This window comes from Harpia harpyja, chromosome 9 (genome assembly GCF_026419915.1).
Source record: "Harpia harpyja isolate bHarHar1 chromosome 9, bHarHar1 primary haplotype, whole genome shotgun sequence".
Lineage (NCBI taxonomy): Eukaryota > Metazoa > Chordata > Aves > Accipitriformes > Accipitridae > Harpia > Harpia harpyja.
The window spans coordinates 22090250-22118227 of record NC_068948.1 but is presented as its reverse complement, the minus strand read 5'-3'; the positions used below and the strand labels follow the sequence as shown (position 1 = coordinate 22118227).

Below are 27978 nucleotides of genomic sequence, written 5' to 3'. Positions count from 1 at the left end.
TTAGATCCGATTTCTAATTTTCTAATTTGAAGGTGTACTAAAGGTGGTAACTGATTTTGTTGTTCTTTTTTTAGGCACTCTACTTTTAGTCATCAGATAAAGGGATTAGAGTCTTACATCACCGTTTAATACCTCTGGAAGAAAACACTACACTAGAAGGACCTTTCTCGGTCTCAGTGCCTAGCACTACTTTAAAACATGCTATCCAATTGTCCCCTTGACAGGTATTCAAGTTGGTGAAGGCAAACTATTCTTTAACATTATAAGGTTAAAAATAGCTGCCAGAAATTAAATTGACTAAGCGTGAATAGCAGGTTCTGATAAAAAACAAGAATCAGAATTCATAGCAGGGAAAGCCAGAGTAGGCGTTAGTGAGCTGCAAGACTGACAATTATCAAACCACCTATCTCTAAGTCTCAAACAGCAAACGTAACATTACAGAAAGCGTTGCTGTATCTATCAGCACGATAGAAAATTATTTTAACTCTCTATTTTTGCTATTGAAAGGTCAATAGATCTAGACATAAAATAAACCTAAGCAGACATAATGACAAAAGTAGCTCATAAAACACAATTTTATTGTCAGAACTGCTATGGGAAGAGACACCTGTATCAAAAGTTGTCTGAGGAACTAACAGGCACCTATAAATTAGGGAAAAGAAAAAATAATCACAAGGAGGAATATAATCTGCCTCTAACACTTCAGGAACGAGTGGTTGGTAGAGGACAGCATGCTGCTAACTTCCCAGTTTGGTCTTAACTATTCTAACTCTGCAGAGAACAAACTGAATGGTTTGAGCTTAGATCTCTCTTCAGGAGTTGCATTAAGTACTATAGCTTGCCTCAGCTGCGTGCTTTGTTTTCTCCTGAAGAAGTATCATGCCTCAACAGCAACAACAAATGGTCAATAAACTCTAATCAGAAGGGCTGCTCTAAGACACACCCTAAGTATCATGTATAAAACTCTGTTTGGCTGAATGCTTGTTTCCCTAGATAAGCAAGGCACAGCAACATCACATAAAACCAATGGAGGGACAAGAGGATGGACATGTATTTTTGAGTGACCTGGTGCACTGTTCCCAGGTGACAGGCTGGTAAAGCAGAGGTCCTCCTTGGTACACACAACCAGCACGGGAATAGTGGGATTGCAGTATCCCTCTATGTGGAAAAGACAAGGCAAGAAGCGACTGGATTTTAAACTGCTATCAGATGCTTTATGAACCTTTCATTTAAGCAACTAAACCTGATATACCAGGCAAAATTTTAATTTGGAGAGCAATAATAGGGGAAGTTGGATTAAATTACAATCTCCACCTTCAACAGCCATGCAGCGTAATCTCAGCTGTGAGATCCCAAAAAGCTGCCCTACTGTGGTCACTGCATTTCAGACTGGGGAATTTTTGCACATTCAAGTTCAAAAGTCGTTAAGTTCAAAATCCTTGAAGAGGTCACACACTAAAAAGGAATTCACCATTCACAAAGGAGAGCATGCTCGAAGTGACATCTGCGTTCAACCTACTACAGTCCCATGCTCAAATCCTTAATTCTCTTATACCCTTTCCCAACTCTCCACTCCAAGGTTTCACAGTTTCCGTATCACCCTGAATGGGGTAGCTTGCTCTGACAACCTGTTTTAAGGTATAAAGGTCTTACACTTTCACCTTTCCTGCCTTAGGGACATTCGACTTCTTTTGCATGCTGAGAACACCTGGATCATGAACTGCCAGACCAAAGACTCAACCGAAAGCATGACCCGAAGCAACTAAAACAGCAGAAAGCAAACTTAAAAGAACCAGGCAAGGTTTTGAGCTCATATTTACACTACTGATGCTTGCCATTGAACTGGAAAAGAAAGTGCCCAAAACCAGTTCCAGATCATAGGGAAAGTGTTCATCGTGGCTGACAGGGCAGACATCAGTGCAAGGTTGTACTTGAACTCCAGACAGAAAGATGCTGGAGCAGAAAGACCATGAGGAGTATGCGGGTGGCAGAGGCAGGGAAAATGTGTAACAGATCTTCTTCAAGTAAATAAAGAGAATCTTTGCTTTTGATTGTGCTCACAATGCGAAGAAGAAAAAGAAGATGTAAATGTGTGCAATACAATTCAGTATCCCCCCACTTCTTTACCATTTACCATCAGTGTTTGAATCGGCGCATTTTGACACTTGAAGAAGGGGTGAATCCCAGCTGCGCTGGCTGAAGCATCTGTATGAGGAGCATGATGCAAAGAGCTTTGCTGAAGGAAAGGAATTTATAATCCCACTGCCACACTCCCTTCACTCCCTCTATTCAATCCCCTCATCTGAGGTCCAAGACAGAGAAGTAGAAAATACAACAGATTTGAGGAGAAAAACAGAAGACAACTTCTCAAGTCCAGCAGGAGCTGCTGAGATGCTTTCTCACCACCAGAAGAAAACCCAGCACCACAGATGAGACAAATGCTGGGTCTTTTCCTCCCAATTTCAAAATAACCACAGGCAGCCAAAAGGACAAGATCTTGTCCCCTCCTGCTGCTCAAGTACCCCAAACCAACATAAGTTTTACATGAACCTTGCCAGATGAGCTTGACCAAGTCACGTAAAAAAAGGAAAGTGAAAGAAAATCCCCAAAGAGATTGTACACTGTGCAGCTGGAACAGAAGCAGCATTTCAACACAGCTAATAACATTAAACACCAACATCTGTCCTTGCTAGAAATCAGTATGTTTGCTAACAAAAAACCGAAACAAATCCCATTCCTTTATAGAAGTGAAACACACATGTCGATCTTCAATTATATTTATAGAAGGCCATTTAGTTTCAGTGACCCCACACAAAAAATCCAATCCCAACAACAACAAAAAACTTACCAGCACTACTGTCATCTCAACGATCTGATGATTAAATCTACTTGACTCCCTGTTAGGAAAAAAAAAGGGGGGGGAGGGGGCAGTGACAGGCTGGACTATACCAAAACCTGTCTCTTGGCTGCTGCTCACACAATGCTATGTCTCATGCCAGTGAGGTAGCTGATCGTTCTATTGCTGTGTGTGTTGATGCATTGACCCCTCTACAACGTGATATGCGGAGAGCAGGGTGAAGTCACAGCATTCATCTGAACTACAGGCAGCAAATACCTGCTGTCCCATGCCTTACGCTGGAGAGGAGAGAGGAAGGGTGTAGTCCTCAGGGGTTCACCTGAACCCTTCCCATCACCGTAAGTCTAGGGCCTCTGGTGGGGTTCACTCCAAACAGGCTTCCCATGGACTGCTGGATGCATGCTCAGCACTGTGCTTCATCCACTGGGGCATGGGGGAGCCTGGCAAGCAAAGGGTTGAAGGAGGGAGAAAGACAGGATCAGGAAAGCTTGAAAATTAAAGTTTTAAAATATACAAAATGTAACACACTGGAAAAAGTTTAAAAGTTGCAAGACAAGAAAGGAAAAGAAAGAAATATATGTGAGGAGAATGGACTGGAAGATTGTGGGAGAATACTCCAGCTTGGGAAAAGGAGCAGGTCAGGTCTAGTCAGCACTACTCCCTTTGGTAGCCACTCAGTTCCTCCTCATCCTTGCGGCGACGATGCGTGAAGAGGGAGCTGAAGGGGTAGAGCTTGGCTTTGGCCTGGAAGCGCTGCCCAGCAATGTCGATCTCATACTCGCCCTGGTTGATGAAGTCAGTTGTCACCACCAGCTCTTCTCCTGTCTTCTCATCAAAGTGCTGCACGAAGCCAAGGCAGACATGGCGCTCCAGAGTGTAGCTGTAGGCACTGCTGGTGGTCTTGCCCACGTAGCGGCCGTTGCGGAAAATGGGCTCCCCCCACCAGGGCCAGAGGTCCATATCTGTGTCGTGGTCCTCAAGAATGAACATGGTAAAGCGCTTGTACACACCGTTCTGCTTCTGTTCCAACAGCGCTTCCTGGCCAACAAACTGCATTCCCTGTGGAGAAGAGGAAGCATCAGCTGAGGAAGGGAACATGAACTGTAGCAACTGCTGAGTTTCAGCAGACAAGCCTACTGACACAAGGTGAATTTGTGCTCAGAACTCATGCCCTATCGAGACAGGCTGCTTCTATAGGCAAGAAGCCCAGCTCAGGTAGGACCTTTCCTGTCATGTTTGTTGTTCCAGATGCTAAAAGACACAAAAATATTTGTGAAGTGGGCCTTTAAAAAATTCATTCTAATTTTCACTATAGTGAAAACATGTCACCATTCTAGTTTTTGCCATTTTTCTGGTTCCAGGAACTCTACCATGTTTTATAAACCAGAGGGAAACTGTAACAACAGATTAAATTTGTGTCCCTGATCACTACATTCCCTTCTCTAAATTATTTGATACAAGCATTTGTTTTGGCTTGTGCAAAGATGTGAGAAAGAAGGCAACAAGCAAGTGACAGAGATGGCACCTGCCACCACAACAAGCAGGATACAACTCTACGTTCTTCTGTGGTTTAATAAAAATAGAGAACTCCCCTGTTTTAGTAAAACTAGAGGACACCTGTTCTTGGCCCCATCCTCATATTTAACTTCATTAAATGCCACTTGGTGCACAGGCTGGCTTTTGCTTCATCAGATTGGGAAAACAGCTGGGAGAAACATGAACTCCGAGCATCTGTAAGGTACACAGCACCCTCCACCATACAGAGCATTGCACACATGAGCAACACAGGACACTACACAGATCACTGGGAATGCTGCCCAGGAAGGAGGAAGACATAATACTTTTGATATTTCTAGCACCTTTCTGAAGCACAAGAATATAGGTTATAGTTACGCACTCCACACAGCCCCATCAAAAAAATGACATATCTCTCCACTCGGATGGCAGTCTTTTCAGTTCAGTACTGCTCTCCCACCCATCCCAGTGCAGGAGGTGGTGTACCTTTTCCAGCTTGACCTGGAACTCGCGTCCACACTCCATAGGAGTGGTAAAAGCATCCAGATCCTGGCCCCAGAATGCAAAGAACTTCTCAATGCGCAGGCTGCGGAGTGCGTAATAACCAGCGTTCCGAATCCCATACTTCTGTCCCATGTTCATTACCTCGTTGTACACGTGAAGGGCATACTGCAAAGGAAGGGTGAAACACAGAGCTGCAGACCAATGCCAGGAGAGAGCAACAGCATCTGACACCACCACGCATGTTACTGTGCCCTGCTGCTGGAGCACAAGATGTCTGCCGGACTAGAATGCAACACAAAGCAGGGAAACTGCCCCCGGTGCCTGCAGGCAGCTTTCCCATGGTACAAACCAGACATTTCATTACGCTGAGTCAACTTGGAAAGTGTTTCTGATTAGGCATGCAAGCAACTGTTTTAATTAGCTAAAGCTACCGTGTACTCTTACCTCTATGGGGATATAAAGCATGAATCCAGGTTCTCCTGTGTGAGTGATACTCATCACACGGATGCCATTAGCATAGCCCACGCTCATCTCCTGCAGAATCAGAGGGGGTGAAATCATCCAAACTGGAACACAGCAAGGAGATCCAGAAGGAGCACAAGGCATAATGCAAACCACACCGGCCAGCCCTTTTGCCCCTTCCTCACTGCAGTTCACCACCGGCACATACTGTGGCAGGTGCACCCGCCCTGGTAAAGACTGAAACCCCTCAAAAACTCTTGACTGTTGAACCACAGCTCTCCCTAGTGACTACCTGCAAAGAATTTAAATTTAAAATCCAGACTTCTTAATCACTTCATGACACTTGGCAATAAGCCTTGGAACTAGGTCAGGACACAGGCTTGTATTCCAGATATGAAGCAGAAACTGAAGAGCAGCTATCTGCTTAGCCTTTTAACATGACAGGATACAATGACTCCCTGGTCACTGATCCTAGCTGCCCCTCTGACTGACAGCTTCATAGTTGATTATATGAAATATGCCAAGATACTGTAGGCTTGATGCCATTTAATGAGTGGAATATTGAAAACAAATGCATAATCACCTATATATTTAGCAAGCAGAACCTAAAGAGAACTAGTTAAAACTGAGCCTAGTGAGTTCATTATCAACCTAGATCAGTAACTGCAGTAAACCTATATGTAAATCTAAAATTCCCCTCTAACTACCCAAGACATAATTCTTCCCCTCCTTCCACACATGCTTCGAAAAACCCAGCAGGGTGAGGAGGAAGGAAGCACAGTCACTCACCTTGCAAAAGAGAGAGGGAAAATGTTCTGGAGTTATTGGGGCATATGACAACTCTGACAAGACATCCACAGCACGGGGGCCGATCAGATTGAGAGCTAAAGAGGGGAAGATAACAGTATTAGGATGAGACTGGAGAAGTCTTGCTCAGTGTCTAACTTGCATATGCACATGCCCCAGTTTCTAAAGTCTTAGTGCTTATTGAACTAATAGGTACATTTACACTTAAGAATGGAGGAAAGAGTCATTAAACTCTCTCTCCTGACAGTCCACAGGAAAGGAAAGCTATCTCCCAGCTCATGGCGTGCTAGAAGGAAGTCTCTGAATTGCAGTGTTCATCCAGCTGTTTGGAAAGGAGACCCAGTCACCACTCTAGACGCTTCAAACAATTAATTGGCATGCAGAACAGACACCATTTGTGATTTCAGGCTGTATTAGGAGGTCTACTTTCAGTGATTTCTTACCCGTGTACTTCCAGGTCACGTCTTCCATGGTCAGGTTGCTGTCATCGGGCAAGCGGTTCTTCAGCCAGGCCCAGCAATGGACTTGTTGGTCGGTAGGGGAAATCATGAAGAAGCTGGAACAGACAAATTGAAACCAAGAAACAATGAACAGACAGCCACAAGATGATTCAGTTCATTCTTTGTCCATGAACTACTGGAGCCATTCAGCAGCTTCCAAGCTAACAGGAGACCAAAACACGCTGGCTCGCGAAAACCGCAGCTAGTCTCTGGATCCAGGCCATCACATCTGTCATGACAAGAAACCTCAGCCTTCGAGCATTAGCAGCAGTCTGGTGACAAGAAGTGACTAGAGAAGGAACACAGGCAGTTCCACAGAAAGTTCACAGGGTATCTCAAAAGTCACAATCATTTTACAGGAGGTGTTTGCAGCTCTTCATCACCAATGATTCTGCCTACTCTGACAGTCAGAAGAGTGCTTGGTTCACACAGCAATTTCTTGTTTCAGCAAAAGTCTTTTCACAAACAATGGTGGTTATTATTAACAGTTTCCTAAAACAGAACTCCACTTGATATGTGAAAATGAGCTACTTGTTGTGTAAGTCTCTTTCACAGAAACTGCGAGTTAAAGTACATTATTGACAGAGATAACATCTGCGGAAATGACTAGGCAAGGAGGAAAGCTACTGGTTTCACAGAGAAGGACAATACTTTTAAGCAATACATAAATGCAGACAGAAGAGGAAGAGAAAGAAAAGCTGTTTCTAATTAAAGAGCAGGAAAGAAGAATGCTTTCACACCAATACAATGAAAGCGTGCATAGAAAACAGTCCAGAGAAATAAAACCAACATTCAGCAGGGACATGGCCATGAAGAAGTTTTTTAAAATGAGAACTTTTTTTTATTAAATGCCAAAGAGGGCCCAAACTGTTGAGTCTATGGATGAGATCCTGTGATCATGTCAGTTTGCACCAGAGAGCACAAAAAAGAATCACGAGAGACTGCAGAGCTGAGAATTAGAGTACCCATACTGCAATGAAAGCTGAAATAATCAAAAAGTAGTATTTTCAGCATGCAATTCCAATGAGGAGATTGGCCAGGAGCCAATGAGGAACTGTTTGGTTTGCACTTTGAATGATTACCTAAATTAATAAACTCTAATGACTGCTGAAAACAATTTGTCTTTCAATTGAGGAAATTAAACATCTAAAGGCCTAACATTTTGTAGAAATCTATGTCCATCTGTAGTCCCAGAAAAAAGCATATTTTCCCCAATACTGGTAAATTCAGGAGCTCCCTCTCATTTGGGTTACTGAATTAGGAACGTAAGAGGAGAATCAAGACTTTTCTTTGTTCTTTACAGAGGGGAAAAAAAGTTCATGATCTCCATTAAGAGGTTCTTAAAGGCTCTAACACCCAAAGGGTGATGGATAAAGATGCTGTCTGCATACCTACCTGCGTTTGCTCAATCGTGCTATGCTGCAGTCATTCTCATAACCTCCTTTCTCATTAAGCATGCCTGTATGCACAACATGCCCAACTGGCACATCCAGGTCATTTGAGAAGAGATACTGCAGACTCTCCAGGGCCTCATCTCCTGTGGACTACATGAATTGAAAGGGAGAGAAAATCAGACAAGCTCTCTGAGCAATACAAATCCACTGGGCCAGCGTAAGATCGCATCAACGTCCTGGCCCAAATTCTTTCAATTTGTAATGATAGTGACACTGATGTCTCAAGTATAATAGGATACAATGGTGATATAGTACCAGAGTTCAAATTCTATTTATAGACTAAGTTGGTATTTGTATAAACTGGGCCTTTGGCAGACAAAAAGTAATCTATGCTAAATACTGTGGTACAGCCTGAATTTGGTCCTACAGCTTGACTTCCTCTGTCTATCCTCAATAGGACACATAGAATTTTGCAAAAGCAGTCAATAATAAACTAAGGTCACCTCTACCAGGCTGATGCTGTCACTTCCTAGGTACTCACGCTTATTTCAAACTTGGTAAAAGATGACATGTCAATGACACAAACCGCTTCCTTACAGCACTTGACTTCGGAACCCACAATATCAAACCAGTCTGGTTTATAAAAGGTTTTGCTCTGATCCAAATCCAGCAGATCTAATGTAAAGAAGAATCAAAGGGACAATTCATAAACTGGATGAACTAAGATCTTACATAGACCAGTAGGGATGCACTAGGCAGAGGAAAATATGATCTCACCTTTCCCAGGTGGGACAAAATACTTGACTCTCTCAAATCCATGCTTCTCCATCCACCTAGCTCCCTGTGCATCCAGACGGTCGTACAATGGTGAAGTACGCAGCTGCCTGCCAGTCTGGAAGTCCCAACGGGGAACTTTCAGATCACACATGAGGGCTGCAACGGTCACAAATATCTGTTATTAGGCAAAGTGATTATCTGAAATTATCTTCCAGATTATCAATATTTACTAATATCTGAACCATTAATAAAATTCCCTCAAAACAGTTCTGACCTTCCTTTTCTGTTTTTGAAAACCGACAAATCTGTTTTGATCCACTTACAGCTATTCAAAATCAGAGTAACAATATTTGCACAGAACATTTATATTTATAGATATTTATGGTCTTATGACAATACTGTCAAGATAACAAAAACTCTCTATTTTTCATGAAGTCATGCTGAGTAGCATTAATTATGCATGATCCTTCCCTGACAGCACACTATATCAGACACTTATCATTTTGACAATACTAATGCTGGAGTAGGCAGCCCACAGCTACAAGGATCATCTAATTCAGCCTCTTAAATATTGGCAGTTCAGCCTTTTCTAATTACTGAAGCTTTTCCAAATGGCTCCTATACCATTTCAGCCAATATAGAGTATTCTTATCTAGAAAACAAGTACCCTAATAAATGTTTAGCATCCTCCCTGGTTACCAGTGGGGAGTAATAACCCAAGGATGTTTGAAAACTTCTTTATAAATGTTAAGTTTCTAAGTAAGTCATAAACTGCTTAAAATTGAAGATAAGCCGAATATCTATTGGTTTTGCCTCATAGCTAATTATTTAATGATTTTATTGGCAGTATCTGGTATCGGTACTCCTGAAAGAGTGGGTAGAGGGAAGAATAGATTAGAATGGCAACATAACACTGCAGAAATTGAATACAGTACTTATCTTGTAAAAACTAGAGTGATTCTGTAGCTATCAAAATTGAGATTTGTATTGGAAAGCAACTGCAGAATAATGTCAAGAGTATACAGTGATTTTTCTGGGAGGAAGGTCAAAGTGTAAGGTTTTTATTTCCTGGATATAGCAGGGCTAAGAGGTTTACCCAACTTCTCTGCTTTCACCCAAACACATGTTTTTAGTTTAGACTCAATATTCAAATAATTGTTCCTGTTTTGCAACTTGTGGAGCACTTCATACTTCTATTTGAATCTTGAAAAGAAGTTGTCCACATTACCTCAGGACAGATAATCAAACAATAGGACGAAACTAAGTATGGCTTTAGACAAGAAAAATGACACCTGAAATCTTATTCTGCAACATATTTAACACGAACTTTGACAGGAGAAAGCAGAATATGTATATGAAGACTTCCTGAATGATGTAAGATAACTGGATCACATACCTGTAAGTTGGAAGTGATGGTATTTCCACACTGTAATGATGTGCAAAGAATAACAATGTTCGAGACAGCCTAATATTCCCAGTTAAGATCTTGGCATTGTTTTATTAGGCCAGAGTCCTATACAGATACGCACAAATTTCCACATACCAGAGGCAAAGCACAGGAATAGGAGAAAGCATGGTACCAACAGCATTTCTTTAAGAAAAGTTAATAAGAACAGCACTAATACAAAAACCACCCATCCTTTCCTTTCTCCTGGGAAGAGGCTGTACTGCCACAAAGGAGGCCAGGAAGAAGGAAAATGGTTCTCAGACAGATGACAGAGGAGAGACAGTGCATTAAGGAGGAAAATCTTGGACATCCTGGCCAGCACTGAATGCAGAGACCTCACTTACGCATTACTTCCATCACACGGTGTCGGAGGAAAGTGCGACTGCTCTGAAGGGCACCAAAACGTTTCAAATCCAGAGGCCAGACATTTTCTGATGGATACCCATTTACCATCCACTCTGCCAGGTACCTGATGGAAGAAGTAAAGAAAGACTGAGATATCAGCCACTCTCTTAAGGGAAAGAGTCTACCTTTGAAGTCAGAAGCAAGCCAATTTGGACACGACAATTTCTTGCAGTAGGGAGAGAGAAGACAACGAACATGGTATTCTAAATACTAGCCGAATCTGGAAGGCTTCCCTTTATAAAACCCATCCACCAGATTTCCAAATTATTAATTTCCCATTAGGATGAAACATATAGGGCAGCAGGAAGTTAAGGACATGTAAATGAAGCCAGAGCCTGGACAGGTAGCCTGGCTGACACTGTGTCAAGTCCTCAGGCTACGCTACAAAAGGAGGTGCTGAGTACGTTTAGGTTGGAGTTAGGAGGCTGACTGCTTTGTCATTTTTCAGTACCTGGTGTAGGCTCAGCCACAAACCATCAGTGACAGCATTCATTTCAGCACGAGGTGCCAGCCAAGTTATGTTTAGCTACACTTCTAGCAGTGAAGGAGGAAGTCATGCTCCAGAGCTAAAGGACAAAGGCAGCTCAGACCAAAGCAGAGCAGAAGGATCTGTTCACAGTCAGCAAACAGAAAAACACAGGGGTTTGAGATCGATAATTAAAAGTTACATTAGCAAGCTAAGCTGCTTATCTTGAGGCTGTAGCAACAAATGGACAAATAATGCTTTTACCTTCAGAAATTATTTTGATTCTTAGAGAACCTCACCGCAAAGATTCTCTATATTTTATATGACAAAGAAAAAAACCCAAGAGTTGCTTCCCTGGCGAGTTAAATTATTAGACAATGGACAGAAACTAGTGGAGACAAATGCAGAAACTAACAACTACCATGAAAAATGAGCAGTTTGTTAAGAAGGCTGTACGGCAGAAGAGATGTTGGGTTGCCAAAAATCAAATGGCAGAGGGACTGATGATCATTCTGCAAGAAACTTTGCTGCTGGGATCACACTTACATGCCTGTCAAAGTACCTGCATTAACACAGGTATTGGATTTTACTGGGAAATGATTCCACCCCTATCTCACTGGCAGAGTCTTTAACAGTCTTCAACTGGCAGCACTGACATCACATATGCGGTGCTTCATCTGCAACAGATTCACTCCGCTTTCAGAGAAATTAACTGCTATGTCAACTTGAATGATCTAAGGACTTCAATCAAATAATAAATTAAAGGGGACCACGGAGTACAGAAGATGAGGGAATATATGCTTTGCTAAGCTTTTATCTCTTCCTAGTAGATAAAAAAAAAAATCAGACCAGTTAGCTCTAAGGAAGCTTACTTGATCCCCAGCAGGCTGCTGATCACCAAGATGTGATGCCTGAGGAGAGGTGTGCAGGATAGGAGGAGAGTCCAACACAGATTTGGAATACACGCAGGAGAACATAATCAGAACATGGCAACTGCTCCTCTCCTTCACTCAAGTTGGAAACGAAAGAGGTGTCTTTGTCAAAGAGGAGGTGAGAAATACTGACCAAAACATTCTAGACAGAAGGATCACCTGAGCAGTCTCTTTTCTTGGTTAAAGCCTTACTTACACACGTAACAGTGATAAACCACTTACTTGCCTGCTCCCCCACCATATGAGATACCAGCTGAGTTCATGCCAGCCAGAACGAAGTAACCCCGCACAGTGGGCGACTCTCCCATGATGCACCGCATATCTGGGGTGAAGGACTCTGGGCAGTTCACTAACTGCATGATCTGCAGAGCCTCCAAATCCGGCATCCTGCGCAGAAGGGCACTCAGAAGTGGCTCTAGGATCCAAGACAAACAAAAAAAATATAACAAGTCACAGCCTTCAGTCTCAACGCATTTCAGCTACTTCACCTTCGAACTGGACAGCATGACAGAGGCATGCTGTTATCTGAACAGATGGAAACTGCTTCCATGTTTCAATGCAGTCGCAGGATAAACCGTTTACCTGCTGGAATCAAACTACTTGAAATGGATCACACAGCATACCATAAAAGCAGCCATACTGATCCAGACCAACAGCCCAGTATTGTTTTCAACAGTGCAAGAGCGTGTTCAGTTTTGTTAGGGAAAACAATAGGAATAGACATCAAATAGATACCTAGCGAGGAGTAAGAACAGGCAAATCTATATGACGCTTGTCCCACGCACTCTGCCAGCCTGCACTTACCATCAGCTCTGAAGATTTCCTAAAAACCTGATATATTTTCCCTATTTAGTAATCCCTAAATCGATCTCTCTTCTAAGGGATCTTCCCCAAACTCATGAAAACATCCTACAGATGCTGACAAGGAGTTCCACGTATTTAGTATTTGTCGTATGAGGAATCACCTCCTTTTGTTTCGAAATTCACACTCAATTTTTGATGCTTCCCAGTTGGCATAATAGAAGAGACAGTGAACAGGAGATCCCCATCTATCCTGTCCATCTCATTCAAGATTTCATAGACCCCTGTTTATTTCCCTTCTGTCATTTCTTTTTCTCAGCCCACTCAAGTCATTCCTCGCTTGGAAACTGTTCCAAGTTTTGATCAGCCTCTTGCTGCTCTTTCATCAGGCCTTCTCCAGTCATATGATACCCTCTGGAGATAGAGAGCCTAGAACAACACCTAGTATCTGGCAAACCAAGGATTTAGTGTTGCATAATGATTGTGTTTTCTGCCCCTTTCCTAATAATTGCTAACTTGTCTTTTGCTTTGACTGCTACTGAGCTGCCATCTTCACAGAACTAATAAAACCCCAAGGACAGTTCAAAGCCCATCATTTTCTATGGTGAAAATAAGACCATCCACACACACCCCCATGCACTTGCATCACTTCACATTTATCCTCATTGAATTTCCTTGCCACTTCATTACCCAGTCATGCTGGAAAGGTCCTTCAGCAATTCTTCACAGTCTGACATTTGAGAGCATTAATAAAGGGATAAGCTATCTACTTTGTTTTTCTTGTCCAGAAGTTACCTCTGCATAGTACTCCAGATAAAAGCCCTTAAGACACAGCACTAATAACAATCCTCAGCTTTACACACAAGCAGTACAATAACCAGATTTCACATTACCTATGAAGTTACAAACAGAAACAGTCTTTCTGACCTGCTCTTTCCCCTTCCTCTCTCATGCATTAGAATTCCAGAGTGAGAGCCTGTAGTTACAGACTTTTTTTTCTTATTGATAAAAAGAGGGATCAGTGTTAGATTTGTTCTCATAACGAGCCCAACATTTAAGCAACTGTACAGGCTATTTTAAAATCAAAAGGTGTTCCAATGAAAGAGATCAAAGCAGTAATGCAAGAGCTCAAACCACAGAAACTGCAGCCCTAGAAAAGGATCAAATATTGGCTGAGTAAGCTCTGACTCTGCTCAACCATTTGAACTGATAAAAGAGTAATGCTGGAACATAGCATGCAGTTGATTCCGAAACTTGGGCAATTTGTGGGTGCCAGCAAGCAGTGCCTTTTCATTTCAGCAGTACCAAAAAGGACTTGGGTGCAGAGCTCAAGCAACTCATTAGTGAAGCTATTATCCTCAAGCAAGTCTGTAGGCATCTATAGATCTAAAAAACTTTTAGCATATGCCAGCACAAAACTGCACCGTATCCTGGCTTCGCCCCCTGGAGTTTAAACTTTTATGGTATCGATACGGTATCTCACAGAAATGAAGGTAGAATTAATCAATTTAACCTAGGGAGTAGCTGGAAGAACATACTACCACTGCAGAAAGAAATCAAGTGAAAATCCATCTGTGCCTAGTCACAGAGGCATGCGCATTCACAAGGGATGCAAAGAGCTCTGACACAAGGGAAGACTGGATCCCTGAAAAAAAAGGCAAATTTTAAGATGAGATGGCATGCATAAACTTACCAGGCATAAAAAAAAAAAAAAAAGGAAGGGACTCACAGACCATGCTGTGTTCTTTCCTAGAGAAAGAGTCCTCCATGTTAAAGTACATACAGAATATAAAAACAGAATAAAAAAGATATATAACAAAATATATTTATATATAAAAATGGAACAAAAAGACAGAACATTTGGAATACAATAAACCACCACTGTCAATGGTGGGATGAAGTCTAGGAAGCAACAACACCAAGTTCTGCCCACAAAGCAACCGCCACCGATGGAAATGCACTTGGCAGTCACTGCTGAAGATTGCTGCAGAAACAAAATACCACAGCTACATGGCAGGTCAACAGTGTTGATCTACAGTGTCACAAGAGGAGCAGCATGTGGCACTGACAGTCAAAAATCAAATGAAATAGCAGAAGAGTGCTGGAAAGTTTATGTAGTACCTCACTGCACTAGAGGAAATTAATATATGCTGAGGGTTAGCTAGTGTTTTTAAACACTACGCAGATACCAATGTAGTCCTTGGTAAAGGGGTTTTACGCAAATTACAGACAAATGAAGAGATGAATGAATTTGAGAGAACTTTCATCATTCCCACACCTTTCAGGTAAAGGCAGACGCATGCTAGCCGGTCAACAGCAGCCTGCATTGTTGCTAACTCTGCCTTCTGCTGAAGCCATGTGTTTCATTGCTGTGGTTATCTTTCCTCCCTAACATACCAAAATGATCCCAGTCTTCTTGAAGGTTGTGAATCTCCAGCTGGTTCCGTCCCTCCGTGAAGAGGGGTTTGGGGTTTTTCTCAAAGCCTCCCGAGAGGATGCCACCTTGCCAGTTGCGTATATAGATCCTGCCATCTGGGTCTACAATAGCTGCAGAGGAAAGAAAAGAGGTGGGAAGGGAATTGAGAGAAGGGATAGCTGTCTCGGGCTGTTGTTCCACAAACACCAATGATGGGGTCTGGCGACAGGCTGGGCCAAGCTAGCGGCCTCCTGACATGAGAAGGGACAGAGTCAGCCCCCCAACCCCACACTTTCACACCATTCTGGTTCTCACATGACACCTTGGTGAGCCAGTTTAGATTACTAAGCCAGCACTAACTCCCACCACAACCATGCACGTTAACTTCTGGGCATCACAGTAAACTGAATTGAACCTGAAGAGCACCCAAGCCAGTAGGACAGTGTTACGAGGAGCAGGAGGACACATGAGGGAGTCAGATCCCTTGTCGCACTGATAAGCTATTATACTGGCTTAGTTCCACTGGAACTGCACCCAAGACCAGACCTTCCACCAGCAGATGTCCTGTCCTTCCCCTCTTTCTCTTCTTATATTAAGAACAGTTTATTTTAATGGGGATGCATCACTGATCCAGTTTGCTGCAGGCCACCAGCACAAACAAGGTGGGCAGCACTGGGGTGAGGACAAGCAGTCAGGTCTGGATTGCTTTTTCCAGTGGTAGTGTCAACTTGAAGCATTTATGATCCTCCACCTGACATGTTCCATAGCAATTTTTTCCATGTACAGAAAAGCTGTGAATATATATATGTGTGCATGTGTGTGAATATATAGATATAGATATATATAGGGTTTTTTTAATTACTCAGTCAAGTAAAAGTGAAGGACTCAGAGACCCTGGTCAGAGAGCTGAATTCCCTGGAGAGTACATACATTACTCACTAGAAGCAGAAACTCTTGCTAAAGAGTGAGAGTAAATAAGCAAAGCTTTCTACTTCCCAACCAGTTTTCAAACAAAAGGGCTTTTCTTTAAGATATCCAAAAGCCAGAACATGGGGGAGGAGCAATTACCTCAAGTGTTTGGTTGCCCCTACAGCTCATAGACATGTAAATGCCATTGTAAAGCCTTAGCTTCTGTTGAAGGAAAGGAATAGATGGGCCATTTGGGGACAGCAGCCTGCAAGGAAAACATAGTGCCAAGGCTAGCACCCTTTCCAGCCCACAAATGCAACAATCAAAGTCTCAGACACACCTACTAGTCAAGCTAGAGTCAAGGTCATTCTCCTGCTAAGATGACCAACTCTGAAAATCAATTTCTGCACCAAAAGCTTTCCCCAAGAGTAAGGAAAGAGATTCTACCACTGAAAGAGGATATTCAGAGCAATTCAGCTAGAATGTATGTCACAATCCCAAAAAAGCTGAGTACTGATAGCCCTTAGTTGGCCTTTACGTCATAAGCTATGCGTTGCCTTGGAAAGGCAGATATAATTCACCAAGAAAAGTGAGGTAGAGCTGAAGAATCCTTACTTGGTAAATTGCTTGCCAAAGGTTCCTTCAAAGGATGTGTCAAGAGGTAGAAGTGTTCACAGGCATGGAGTGGGATATTGACTGGTTCCTCCCCAGAGTGGCCCAACTCATAGGCCCACTGAAATAAAAAGTGTATGTTAGAATACAAAAGAAGAAAACTAACTCCAATAAAAAAAGACAGGACAAAAGCACAGGTCTTGTCTGTGTGTTTGCTTTCATAAAAGGCCAAATAAGATTTGGTTTAGTCCCCTAAATCTTAAACAGACACACATTTTTTCTCTTTACTTAAAATTTGAACTGTTTAGGACAAAGACTATTTTTCTGTTCTGCACATAAGATCTAGAAAAGCGGGGCCCTGACTCGAGACTAAGTATCGACTTACAATACAAAAGCAAAATAAGATCTGTACACTGAAGTCAACACTAGGCTCAGCCTCTAGAAGCAGAACAGTCAGAATTTCAGTGCCTGTACTGCTGAGACGTGAAGACCCCATACTAACAAGAAAGCCAGCTGCTAGTTGAGAAACAGCAATTGTCAGATGTATTTTCACAGTGGAGAAGACATGACACTAAGGGGGGAGGGAAAAAAAAAAAAAGGAATTTTCAAGGGGGGGGGGGAATGGGTGAGAGAGAGAGAGAAGGGTAGAGAGACTTAACTGTCTCACTAAGAGCCAAAGCAAAATTCTTCCTGTCAGAAGGGTGGGGTGCACCCCCCGGAAAGAGACCATGGGCAGAGCTGTACCAACAAGCTGCGGGGTGCTCCTTCGCAGGTCAACACCCAGCCTTTGGTGCCAAGCAAACAGCAAGCACTGCTCTCCTCCTTCACACCCCTGCTGGTCTAAGAAGCTGAATAACATGACTTTGATCTACTCCAGTAAACCAAGCCAAAGCACAAACCATAAAAAAACCCAACCACCCAACCAAAAAAAAAAAAACCCAAAAAACCAAAAAACCCTGAGGAAAGTGAACGTGTTCTTAACCAAAGGGAAAAAGAAAGAAAAATTTTAGTAATTCAACCTGGCCAGCACAGTTGACGAAGTACTGGCATTGAATCTGTCCTCTGTCAGTCTCGACTGCAGTCACACGACCCTTCTGGACCGAGACATGACTGACACTCGTCCTTTCATGAATCTGGACACCTGAAGAGGACATAAGAAAGGCAGTATACCACAAGCCTTCTTTCTAATATGTCAGGCTGCTAACATTTAACCCTTAAACTCAACCTAAACGCTTATTTTCTCTTTAAGACAAAATTTCTATTCTTGACCCAGTAATTCTTAAGTGAAACCCTGTGATTTGTAAAACATCATGCACACAGTTTGTACTTAATTTAAAGGCTGAAACTGTGAAGAGTTACAGTATTCTTTCCCATGTGACAATCTGGGTGATAAATAGAGCCCAGTATCAACAACATGAAAAAGAGTCTCTACTATGGATTTGTTTCCATTACCATTCCTCTATGTGACAAAGTCTGTAGTTTCAGATGACAAGACTGCTTCTTTTATGGGAAATCAGTCATTTTGTGAAAAAATCAATTAAAGGTATGCAAAAAAAGCTGGACTAAAAGAAACTAAGAGAGGTTACCTTCCTAAGTTGCTTCTTCCAATCTGATGGACTTTCATCCTTAATGAGCTTCATCTGTTATCACAGCTAACCTTTCTCCCACTTTTAGACCACTCCAAATTTGCCAAAGTGCTGGGCAAACAGCATTTATTACTACGCTTCCAAACCCATCTCCAAAGCATATGTGCCCAATGAAATATTCCACAAGGGCTCAGTCATACCTTTTCATTTGTAGGTAATTAAAACTCTTTTGAAGTGTAATTTTGAGTCAGGTCCTATGAAGGATTGTTTTTACGATAAAAGAGTGTGTGCTTATTCAGAGAAATATGTAACCAGTAAGGACAACAAACTTGTGCTTGATCTATCACAGCAGATCTGTAAAGATTCAGTAGGTTAAAAAACAAATCAGCCTGTTTTTTGAGAAAAAGTAGATTTTAAAGAATTTGAACCTTACAGAAATAACCAAGTTTTGGTCTTCAGTGCTCAGTTAGAATACCAAAAGAGATACAGAACATAATTTTCTTTTATGTAAAGAAGATAACTATCATGCAGGACAGCACTCTGTAGATAAAAAAAACTCATACCATTCCGTGAGGCAGCGGTTGCCAGAGCCAGACTCACATTGGCAGATGACACAAGTGCATCTTCTGGCACATACATGGCCCCCACAAGGTCATGGATGTTGATCAGTGGGTGGAGCTGTGCCACTTGCTTTGGGGTGATAATTTCACAAGGTATCCCCATTACACTGCCACAGAACATAAGAAAAATGCCGTCATTAGTCTTGCAGGAGAGCTGGTGCAAACTTAAGATCAGTTTTATTTCCTGCTTATACGTACTTCAGTGATGAAGCAATGCGTTTCAGAGAGATTAGTCGATCCTGAGTCTGAGCCAGTGAAATAGAGCCTGTCTTCATGTACCCTATGACAATGACCAAAGTCAAGTCAGATTTGGACAGGATCTTGTATACCTTTTAATCTCAGACCCGTTGCTTTAATCACAGACCCATTGCTTCCACTACTCAGGAGCCTGGAAATCCCAGACCCCCAAATAACTTTAAACACTTATCAGCTAGTAATTAAAAACTGCGTTAGTCAACTTTTCAAAAAGCAATTTAATTTTGATTTGTGTTTAACTCTTTCTACTACATTTACTCATGTTTATAAAAAAACCCTTGAACTTCACACATGGTACCTCTTAAAAGAGAGAGGTTACTGGCAAAAAATGTGATCTAATAACTACTCAAAAGAATAAAACTTCAACAACTAAACGCAGACATTTTGTGACTCCACCACTTGCAATAGATTAATACTAATCTTAATTACAGGCACTATTATTAACGTCTGTTGAGTCTGACATATATCACAAGTCCTTGTCAGCAGAAAACTTGCAGTGACCAAGTCCTTCCTATCAGGTACATGCCTGATCATTTTGGAGGGAGAGGGAGAATTTCAACACAATGTTTTCTTGTTATTTCCAGGGTGAGACTAGAGTAAGATACCTTGCTTTGCCCACATGCTTCTGTTAACCACCACCTTTTTTTGAGAAGTGAATCGGTGCAGAAAATGGGCCACTTGCTCCAGTCACTGCAATACGCTTTTTTGCATCTTTGTGAAAATTCACCTAAGTTTGCCCAAGTTACAGACAACATAAAAATTGTCCAAGTTTGCAGGTCGGCTGCCTTCGGTTTGCCCACCTGACACCCTTCTTTCCATTCTTCTGATTACATCAGTAACATCCCTTTGCATCTGATTCAGTTCAAGTGTATCATTTTTGAACAGGAACCACCAACTCTTAAGACACTGTAAAATTACCTTTGTATTTCAGTGTCAATACTTCGATTGTTTCCCAAAGATTACTCCATGATTACACTTCCAGTACCTGTTTTTACTCCTGTCTCTTGTTCCAGCTGCTGGTAGAGCTTGTTAGAATAGTCTGCCATCTTCAGCTCTATGGACACGTGTCTGGCTGTGCTCACAATGCCAGCACAGAAGCGAGTGGTACCAGCAGCCAACCTGCAGGAGAAGTTGCAAAGAAGGCCTCATCTGGCTGACAGGCAGAGAGATGAGCACCCCCCATAAGGCTGCTCCAGCAGCTCTGCTGACAGCACAAACCAGACAGCAACCTCTCCCCTAAACATATCAGACCAAAGTTGGATGATGCAGGGATAACGCAACCTCTAGAATGCTTTTCCTTTAGCTCACTTTTGAAAACACATTGTATTCCAAAACCACTTCTCTTTAACTAGTCTTAAACACTGAAATTTTTCAAAAAAAGCAGTTTAAAAAAAAAAAAAATTACCTTACGCTTAAGTTGACCTGCCTACCTGATTCTTTCTTTCTCCGAAGCAGGATTTCCCTCAAATGAAAATCACCTTGGATTTAAAGCTTGCAACTTTGCAGTTTACAGAAAGAACAAGTCCCTCTTACTGTGCAGCAACTGCCACAGATAGGTACATATATTTCTTGTCCCTTTTTAAATTGCCCTTAAACCACTGTCCATTCTAGCTATTTGGTGAAGGGATGCTGTAGACATATAAACCTATTAAAAACTCCCTGCAGCACAGACAGGGGAAGACAATTAGATTTAAGCATCTCCCTCACAACCTGCTTCCGCAATACTTCCAAGTCATCTTTCCTGCTGCTAAAGCAATCCTGCATTTTTCCACTTGCCTATGAAAGCCTTTGACAAGACTGCTTTCGGCCGAGCGTGTCTATATTCTCTCAGAAATTCAACCTAAGAATCAGTTGAGTAAGGTATTCTTTTTGCTACATCCTTACTCAATGACAACCGAAACAGCTGAAGCATGGTCTTACCATGCTGTGCTTACTGTGAGACGTTTCTGCTAGTGCAATGTTCTTTTTCCCTGAGCACGCACACAGACTGAATTGTACAGCATCTAACTCAATGAAGATCTGTAACAGGGTATTCATACCCTGCTCCAAGCTAGTAAAGATTACATTCCCTTACAAATGGAGCCTAGCACCCAATTTCTCTTGGAAGGACACCGCTCAAAAGGTCTCAGATGAGACTACCCAACTTCCTCTCTTTGCAGCTATAAAGAACCTGGTATTACCTGCTTCCCAGCCATGCAAAGTCAAGGAACCACAGCTAATTATTCTTGAAGGCAGCATCAGGTGGGAAGCTCTAAGCTCGACGGCAAATATTCTCAGTTCGGCTCCTGTTTAGGGTGTTAGAAGCTGCTGCAATAAACACCTCTTCAAACCCCTAAAGTCTTAGCACTGTCTCATACCTAAGGTCCCCAAATTGCTTAATGAAAACGACACGAATATACCTCTGAAACAGAAATCTAAACAGTTAAGGGCTGCAGAGTCAGCTTTCAACAGGATCTATGTACTCTGCCAGACTGCAGATCCAATCCACCGAGGAGCGCACAAAGACTTGTACTCAGCCAAACTGTAATGGCCTTAGCTGTTTTACAGATGGCAACTAAATACTGCAACAGACAAACTAGATAATCCGAGGCTTTAACCATCTTAGAGGGCGCTGTTTCAACGATGTTTCCTTATAACTTCCACATCTCCCGCAATCTCTTTTGAGCTTTATTAGTGGTGTAATGGTTCATATACGTATCACATCCTACTTCTACAGATCGTCAATAGAGGCTGAATGATTTACACAGATTTTTAGTTCTCTTAAAATGGTCCATCTTTGCCAGCAGCATTGCGTTTTACATGATTACCTGCGATTATGCCAGAGCACATGGGTATCTCCCGAAGGAACTGTGGTCCACAGCAAACCCACGCCAGGGCAAAGCTCTCCTGATGGGAACTGCAGCCCGTGGAGGACTCACACTGGAGCCCAGTACTGATCATACCCGCCCCCCCATTCACCCGCTGCGCTTCTTGGGGCACTGTAGAAGACCCTGGAGTGCAGGAGTGAAGTTGAGCATGGGAAAGGAAAGGTGGTGTTTTAATGTTTGGATTTTTGTTTCTCACTACCTGAATCTATTTTAACTGGCATGAAATGAAGTAATTCTTTAATTATTTTAATTCTCCCTAAGGCAAGTCTGTTTTGCCCACGGCAATAACTCGTAAGCATTCTCCATGTCTTTATCTTAATCTGCGAGCTTTCTGAGCCTACCTCCTCCCCGTCTTGCTGAGGAGGAAAAGTGAGTGGCTGTGTGGAAGTTTGGCCCTTAACCAAGGCTAACCCACCACAATCATGCAAAGGGATACCCTTCACCTTGCAGGTCTGCCCTGTGCTTGAGAAGCAGTAGCAAGTGTTGTTACTAATGTTCAGTATAAGCTTATTCACGGGTCCAAGAGGTAGAAATAACACATTACAGCAGATGCTGCTACATATGGAAGTCCTGTTTCTTTGGTTTTGTTCCCAGAAATCCTTACCTGCCCTGCTCAAGTAAGACTATATCCTTCCAACCCATCTTGGAAAGGTGATATGCCACGGAGGTGCCCATGATTCCACCACCACAGATGACAACCTGTGCCTGTGCTGGCAAGGAAACCGGGTAAGGTTCTGCTGTACTTGAGGTACTTCGCCAGGAGCAGGTCATTCTTCTCCATTTCAGGTTAGCTGCTCGCCACCGGACATCTGACAGTAATCGGAGAAACATCCCAGCAGCTATTTGTCAGTTTTCTTAAAGCACCACCTAGATGTGTTCAGACGTTAACTCAGTACCACTCCTTCTAGGAAGGAAAAGACGAGAATCACATTACCACTTATTTTATAATATACAAGGTTGGCAGCGGCAAACATCACATGGTGCGTCAGGTGTAAGTGGATATGGGAAAGCTGATGAGTAAATACACAGGAGAGCAGTTATTCAGTCCTGAAACAACAGTCTTGCTATTAAGATTTAAACTTGAATCATAACATGGGTACAGAGCATTACACCTTTGTTTTTGACGGCAGCATAACTTGACAATGAACAAAGAACCAGGCAAAAGCTGGAAAAGAATGGCAAGAATGCTCTCACACCAGCAACGGGTGGATCAGGGAAAGCCAGCAGGCTCTGAAAATCTTTCATAAAGGCTGAGGTTAACAGGGCGCAAATAAGCTTGATTATTAACGTTGCCAGGCCTTTACCTGAGGAAGGAAACAAAGTCTGTGATCAGAGCGACTAGAACAAGGAACTAGAGACGTGCTCTCCGATAGCGTTAGTTTTACCACAGGACGTTACCCAGGACCTCGGACTGCGGTAACACCGCAGCCCGGTGACCAAAGCTGGAATTTAACACTATGCCTGCGCTAAGCGGGTTACTGCTGCAGGCTGGCGGTTTCTCTTACCCGCAGCCTGCCGCACGCCACAGATCCGTATCGAGAAGGCAGCACAAGCGCCTGACGGGCCGCCACGCTTCCCGCTCCCACCCTGACGGGAAGGCTGTCAGTGGCGGGAAGCGGGCCAGCAGCAGCAAAAACCCCGCTGGCAGCCCCGGAGGCGGGGGAGCCGCCGCCTCGGCCTGCCTGCCTCCGCCGGAGCCCCCCGACCCCGGGGAACGGGGCAGGCCCGCGGCCGAGCGCTGCGGGGCCGCCGGGAGAGCAGATCGGGTCAGGAGGGGTGCCGGCGGGCGGCCCCGCGTGGGCTGGGCCCCGGCGGGGGCCAGGGCAGCGGGCCGGGGCCGCGGGGACGGCGGGGCCGCGCCGGCTCACCTGGGGGAGTGGGAGGCCTGACTGACCTTCCGCGCTTTACGGCCGCCAGCCCCGGCGCGACAGCCGCCCCTGCGCGCTGCGTCACCCGCCCGCCGGCCAATCCCCAGCCCAGCTGTTTGGGGGGCAAGGCCGAACGCCGCCCCGCCCCCAGGAGGCGGGCGTGGCCAGCCCTAAGAAATAAACTACAACAAGTAAAAACCTGCAGACTCTTTTTATTAAATTCTCCCATTTCATCTGTACAGAAAAAAATGCACATTATTATGTTCAGAATCTCAGTAACATCTCAAAATTACACAGCATGGACATGAAATAAAAAAAAAACCCAAACCAAAAACAAACTGAAACAAGGACCGGCCAGGATTTATACACAGAAAGGGAAAACAATTTACAAAAAAAAAAAAAAAGTCTCGTTAATGTCACATTTAAAAACAAAAAAAAAGAGAGACTAAGTTCAAACAGCTTCTGCTGTACAATAGGAATCCGCTGGGTCTGTTTTGTACACTGTGGGGGGAGGCCTGCGGTGCCATCCCAAGGGGGACAACTGGGTGTGCTAGGGTACCTCCCCAAACACCCGGCTCTGGTTTCTCTGGTACGCTGTCCAACACAAACATTAGTCACAGCTTCTGATCACCTCCGTTCAGCACAAGTGTCTAGGGGCGAAAGTCACACACTTCCCTTTTCCCCCTACCTAGTTCGCTATTTCCAAGGCGAAGCTACACAAGCACTTCTACGCAGTAAATACGGGGGGGGGGGGGGCAGTAGAGTGGGATTTCAGGGTGCAGCAATTCAACGGGGGGGGGGGCAGTAGAGTGGGATTTCAGGGTGCAGCAATTCAACAAGGAAGGGATCTTTTGCTTTCAGTCAGCTGTGGAATGAAATTTGGGTGTTGTGGAAGGAGAAAACAGCGATCTGCCTTTGGCCAGTAAGTGGCAATATGTTATTACTCCTCCCTGTCCCATACAGGCAGTGCTCAGGAACTTGACAGAGTGGGTACGATGCTGAATTCCACCAGTATGGGACAGAAACATCGGAACCAGCCAAATTCCTTCCCAGATGCGCATGATTTAGGTCCCCTCTAAGCACAATTCATCAGTGGAAGCAAGCCAGCAGGTCTGGCCTCCAAGCAGGGAGACCACACAAAGATCAGTACCTGGGAGCTGCCTTGAAGATTTTGAACCCCATAATTAAGAATGTACTTCTATACAAACCAACACTACAGCTGTTTGAGTCCACAAAGCTATATTTTAAATAAGGACAGAAGTGCTAGGTGAAATGTTCTGGTTTCATACCACACTCATGCACTCACACACACCTCAAAACTACCTTTTTTAAAAAAAAAAAAAAAAAAAGGTACTACAATCTTCTTTCAACTAAATAATAAAGTTGTGTTTTAACAGAAGTCACCATCCAACTCGAACACAATTCCTCCACAACACTATGGGATGCGAGCGATCCCTCTAGATCATCACATTTCTTCCCTCCGTGCCCACCTGCAGTTAGTTTCTATACTTAGAGAGATTCACTTCTCTCCATTATTTTTCATACAATGTGCTTACTGTGGATTCTTTCAGAGCAAGACTGATTATATTCAGACAGATTTAAGTGTCAGATTCTGGGTGAAATGCTTACATTTTGTTACAGAATTATCTGAACTTCATTAGGGCTTTTCCAGCCCTTTGCAGCAACACAGACATACGTGTACTCAACTTGCTGGACAGTATTCGAAGTGCCAGTCATTTTGTTCCACCCACATGAGTTACTCCAGCAGCCTGCATGACAAGAGGCAAGGCAGGAGAATCCCAAGTTGAAACTCAGCAATAGGACTTGATCAGACCCACTAGGTAAACAATAAATATGCTTATTAAGGTCAACAAGAATGAACACTAATGGGCTAGCAGGAGTGAAGTAACAAGGTGCACGTCATGCACAGTTCCCCTTACCCAAGTCATCTAAACACGTGCTGTCACTTAGAAAACATAACTTGTTAACCCTTGCAGCAGCAGGAGGGAAACAGAGAGCTGCATGCCTTGCTAGGTCCCACTCATCTAGTCCTTCCATACATCCCCAAAGCATCAGCATCACCACATCTAGAATAAGCTCTCCAAGAGAAGGTTTTGTGATGGCAAGGAGAAAAAAAGAAAGCACCTCCTAAATTGCATTCTGTGGAAGGCAGCCTTCTCCACCGAGACGCAAGGGTCATGAAGAGGAAGGGGTACCCCAGGTTTTGCCACAGGAACACTCTTCTCTTGGCTGATCGCAGCTATCTAGCACTCTCAATTAGATCAGAGAAGTTAAAAAGGCTTCCTCAAGTTCAAGGCAACAGCAGTGTTTCTTACAACCATTTCTTTCTTTCCCCACAGTGGAAATTGGTTACGTGCAGGCAAGATGTTGTGTTGGCAACAGCACGAGCAGGTTATTTTAGGAAGAGTACTTGTGTGGGTTTCTGTGCTTTTGAGACCTCTACATTTTCACGTATATGTGAAAAGGAGGATGATGTTTCAAGACTGGGACTGGTAGATTTCTAGTCATGAAAAAAGCAATTTTGCTCATTAGCAGTGGCAGGAGGCCCCATTTTAAAACATGAAGAGGTAACGATCCTCAATGATAAAATGGCCTGGACCCTTTGCCAGTGTCATACCTTTAAAAGGTGGGTCTGTGTCCTTACAGTAACAAAAGGTATCCAAGGGAACCATGCATAAAATTATTTAGTTCCTACCTTTGCTTCAGAGGGCCTCCAGACACATACCTACAACACCATCCCAGAGTACTCACCCTGAAACCGAATTCCCAGGTAAGTCTGCTGACAATCAGAAACACCACTGACCATAGACTAACACCACCGTAGGCCACAGACTCCTAGCGCAGCACTCCAGGCACCCTTAACCTTCTTTAAATTAAAAACCAAAAAACCCAGAAAGACGTATCTGAAAGTAAAGAAAGTCACCTTCAGAGCTGAACAGGGTTCACATTCAGAACTATGGCTACAAATCTACAATTTTCACTGCAACGTCTTTTGGAATTTAGTGGAAGATGCTATTTCTAGACGATAAACCATCTAATTAGGCTTTTCAAGCTAATCAGGTTACAAAATGCCTTTTCAAAAAGTCACAACAGTTTAAAAAAAGCCCTCCAATAGCAATTTAATTATGCCCAATAGACATTTTGAGAAGCAGGACTCGTGCCAAGCAAGCAAGGCTGCACAGAGACCCCACTTCCCTTGCCGGCAGCTCTGTGAACACACCCATCTCTACAGCAGTAATTTCAGCACTCTGTCAAGTGAAACAATATACTGCCAAACTGACATTTGTGGTGTTACACACCTGTGCTACCTCAAGAGACATGATCAACCATTCCTCTTCTGCTCCACTTCACATTGACAGAGGGCCAGTTAAGCTCTGTTAGCACCAGTGAAGAGGGATGAGAGAAAGAATTCAGGCTTAATTTCTGTTCTACCTAACCTCTTCACTGCAACCCTACTGTGCGCTAATTCTCCACTGAACCTTCATTGCTCAGACTTCCGCTACTGCTTGCCTTGTGTTCATAATACTTTGATAGAAAACCAGAAGTGTTTGTGAAAGACTCACTAGCATAGTAAGTCTAAAACCGTATCACTAATAGTTTGCTGTCCATCCTCTGAGTGGGATGAAGGTCTGTTTGCAAAAAGCTTCAGTTGCAGCAAAAGCTCACAGTATTTTGTATACACCCTTCTGTACACGCAGCGTCATCAGAATCAGCTGGTCCACATTCCAAAGTGTCTCAAAACCACCTCCACTGTTCCTCTAGAGAACAATGTGGAGAACTGGAAATGTCAGGTCTTGCTTAGCAGTGCACTAAGTGGGAAAATAAAGTTATGTTTCAAGCATCAGCCTAACTTGGACAGTTTCAGGCACATGATTTTTATGAGCACATCTAAAAGGCGAATAAAGGATATCCCTACTGTACACGTGGACTCTCGTGCAGTCACTCTGGATTTCACCA

At 43.3% G+C, this 27978-nt stretch overlaps 1 protein-coding gene across 12 annotated transcripts in view; it reads right to left on the bottom strand.

The window, feature by feature from the left end:
• The window catches only part of PDPR (pyruvate dehydrogenase phosphatase regulatory subunit), a 28896-nt gene extending 4809 nt beyond the window's left edge, over window positions 1-24087 (bottom strand). For 2 of the 12 annotated variants that reach the window (XR_008236479.1, XR_008236478.1), the window contains exons 1-18: window positions 23638-23981; window positions 22737-23036; window positions 20251-20384; window positions 19209-19290; window positions 18954-19117; window positions 17824-17945; window positions 16808-16925; window positions 15265-15414; window positions 12289-12481; window positions 10608-10732; window positions 8817-8972; window positions 8581-8714; window positions 8041-8189; window positions 6589-6701; window positions 6128-6222; window positions 5321-5410; window positions 4859-5041; window positions 2849-3916 (exon numbers count right to left, since the gene is read on the bottom strand). Coding sequence is in view for 10 of the 12 variants with exons in the window: in XM_052795508.1 (XP_052651468.1) it covers window positions 3512-3916; window positions 4859-5041; window positions 5321-5410; window positions 6128-6222; window positions 6589-6701; window positions 8041-8189; window positions 8581-8714; window positions 8817-8972; window positions 10608-10732; window positions 12289-12481; window positions 15265-15414; window positions 16808-16925; window positions 17824-17945; window positions 18954-19117; window positions 19209-19290; window positions 20251-20384; window positions 22737-22963 (2640 nt within the window). In the remaining 2 variants the exon portion in view is untranslated. The other 10 variants (XM_052795508.1, XM_052795510.1, XM_052795509.1 and 7 more) reach the window with 10 other exon arrangements.
• Window positions 24088-27978: the final 3891 nt, after the last annotated feature.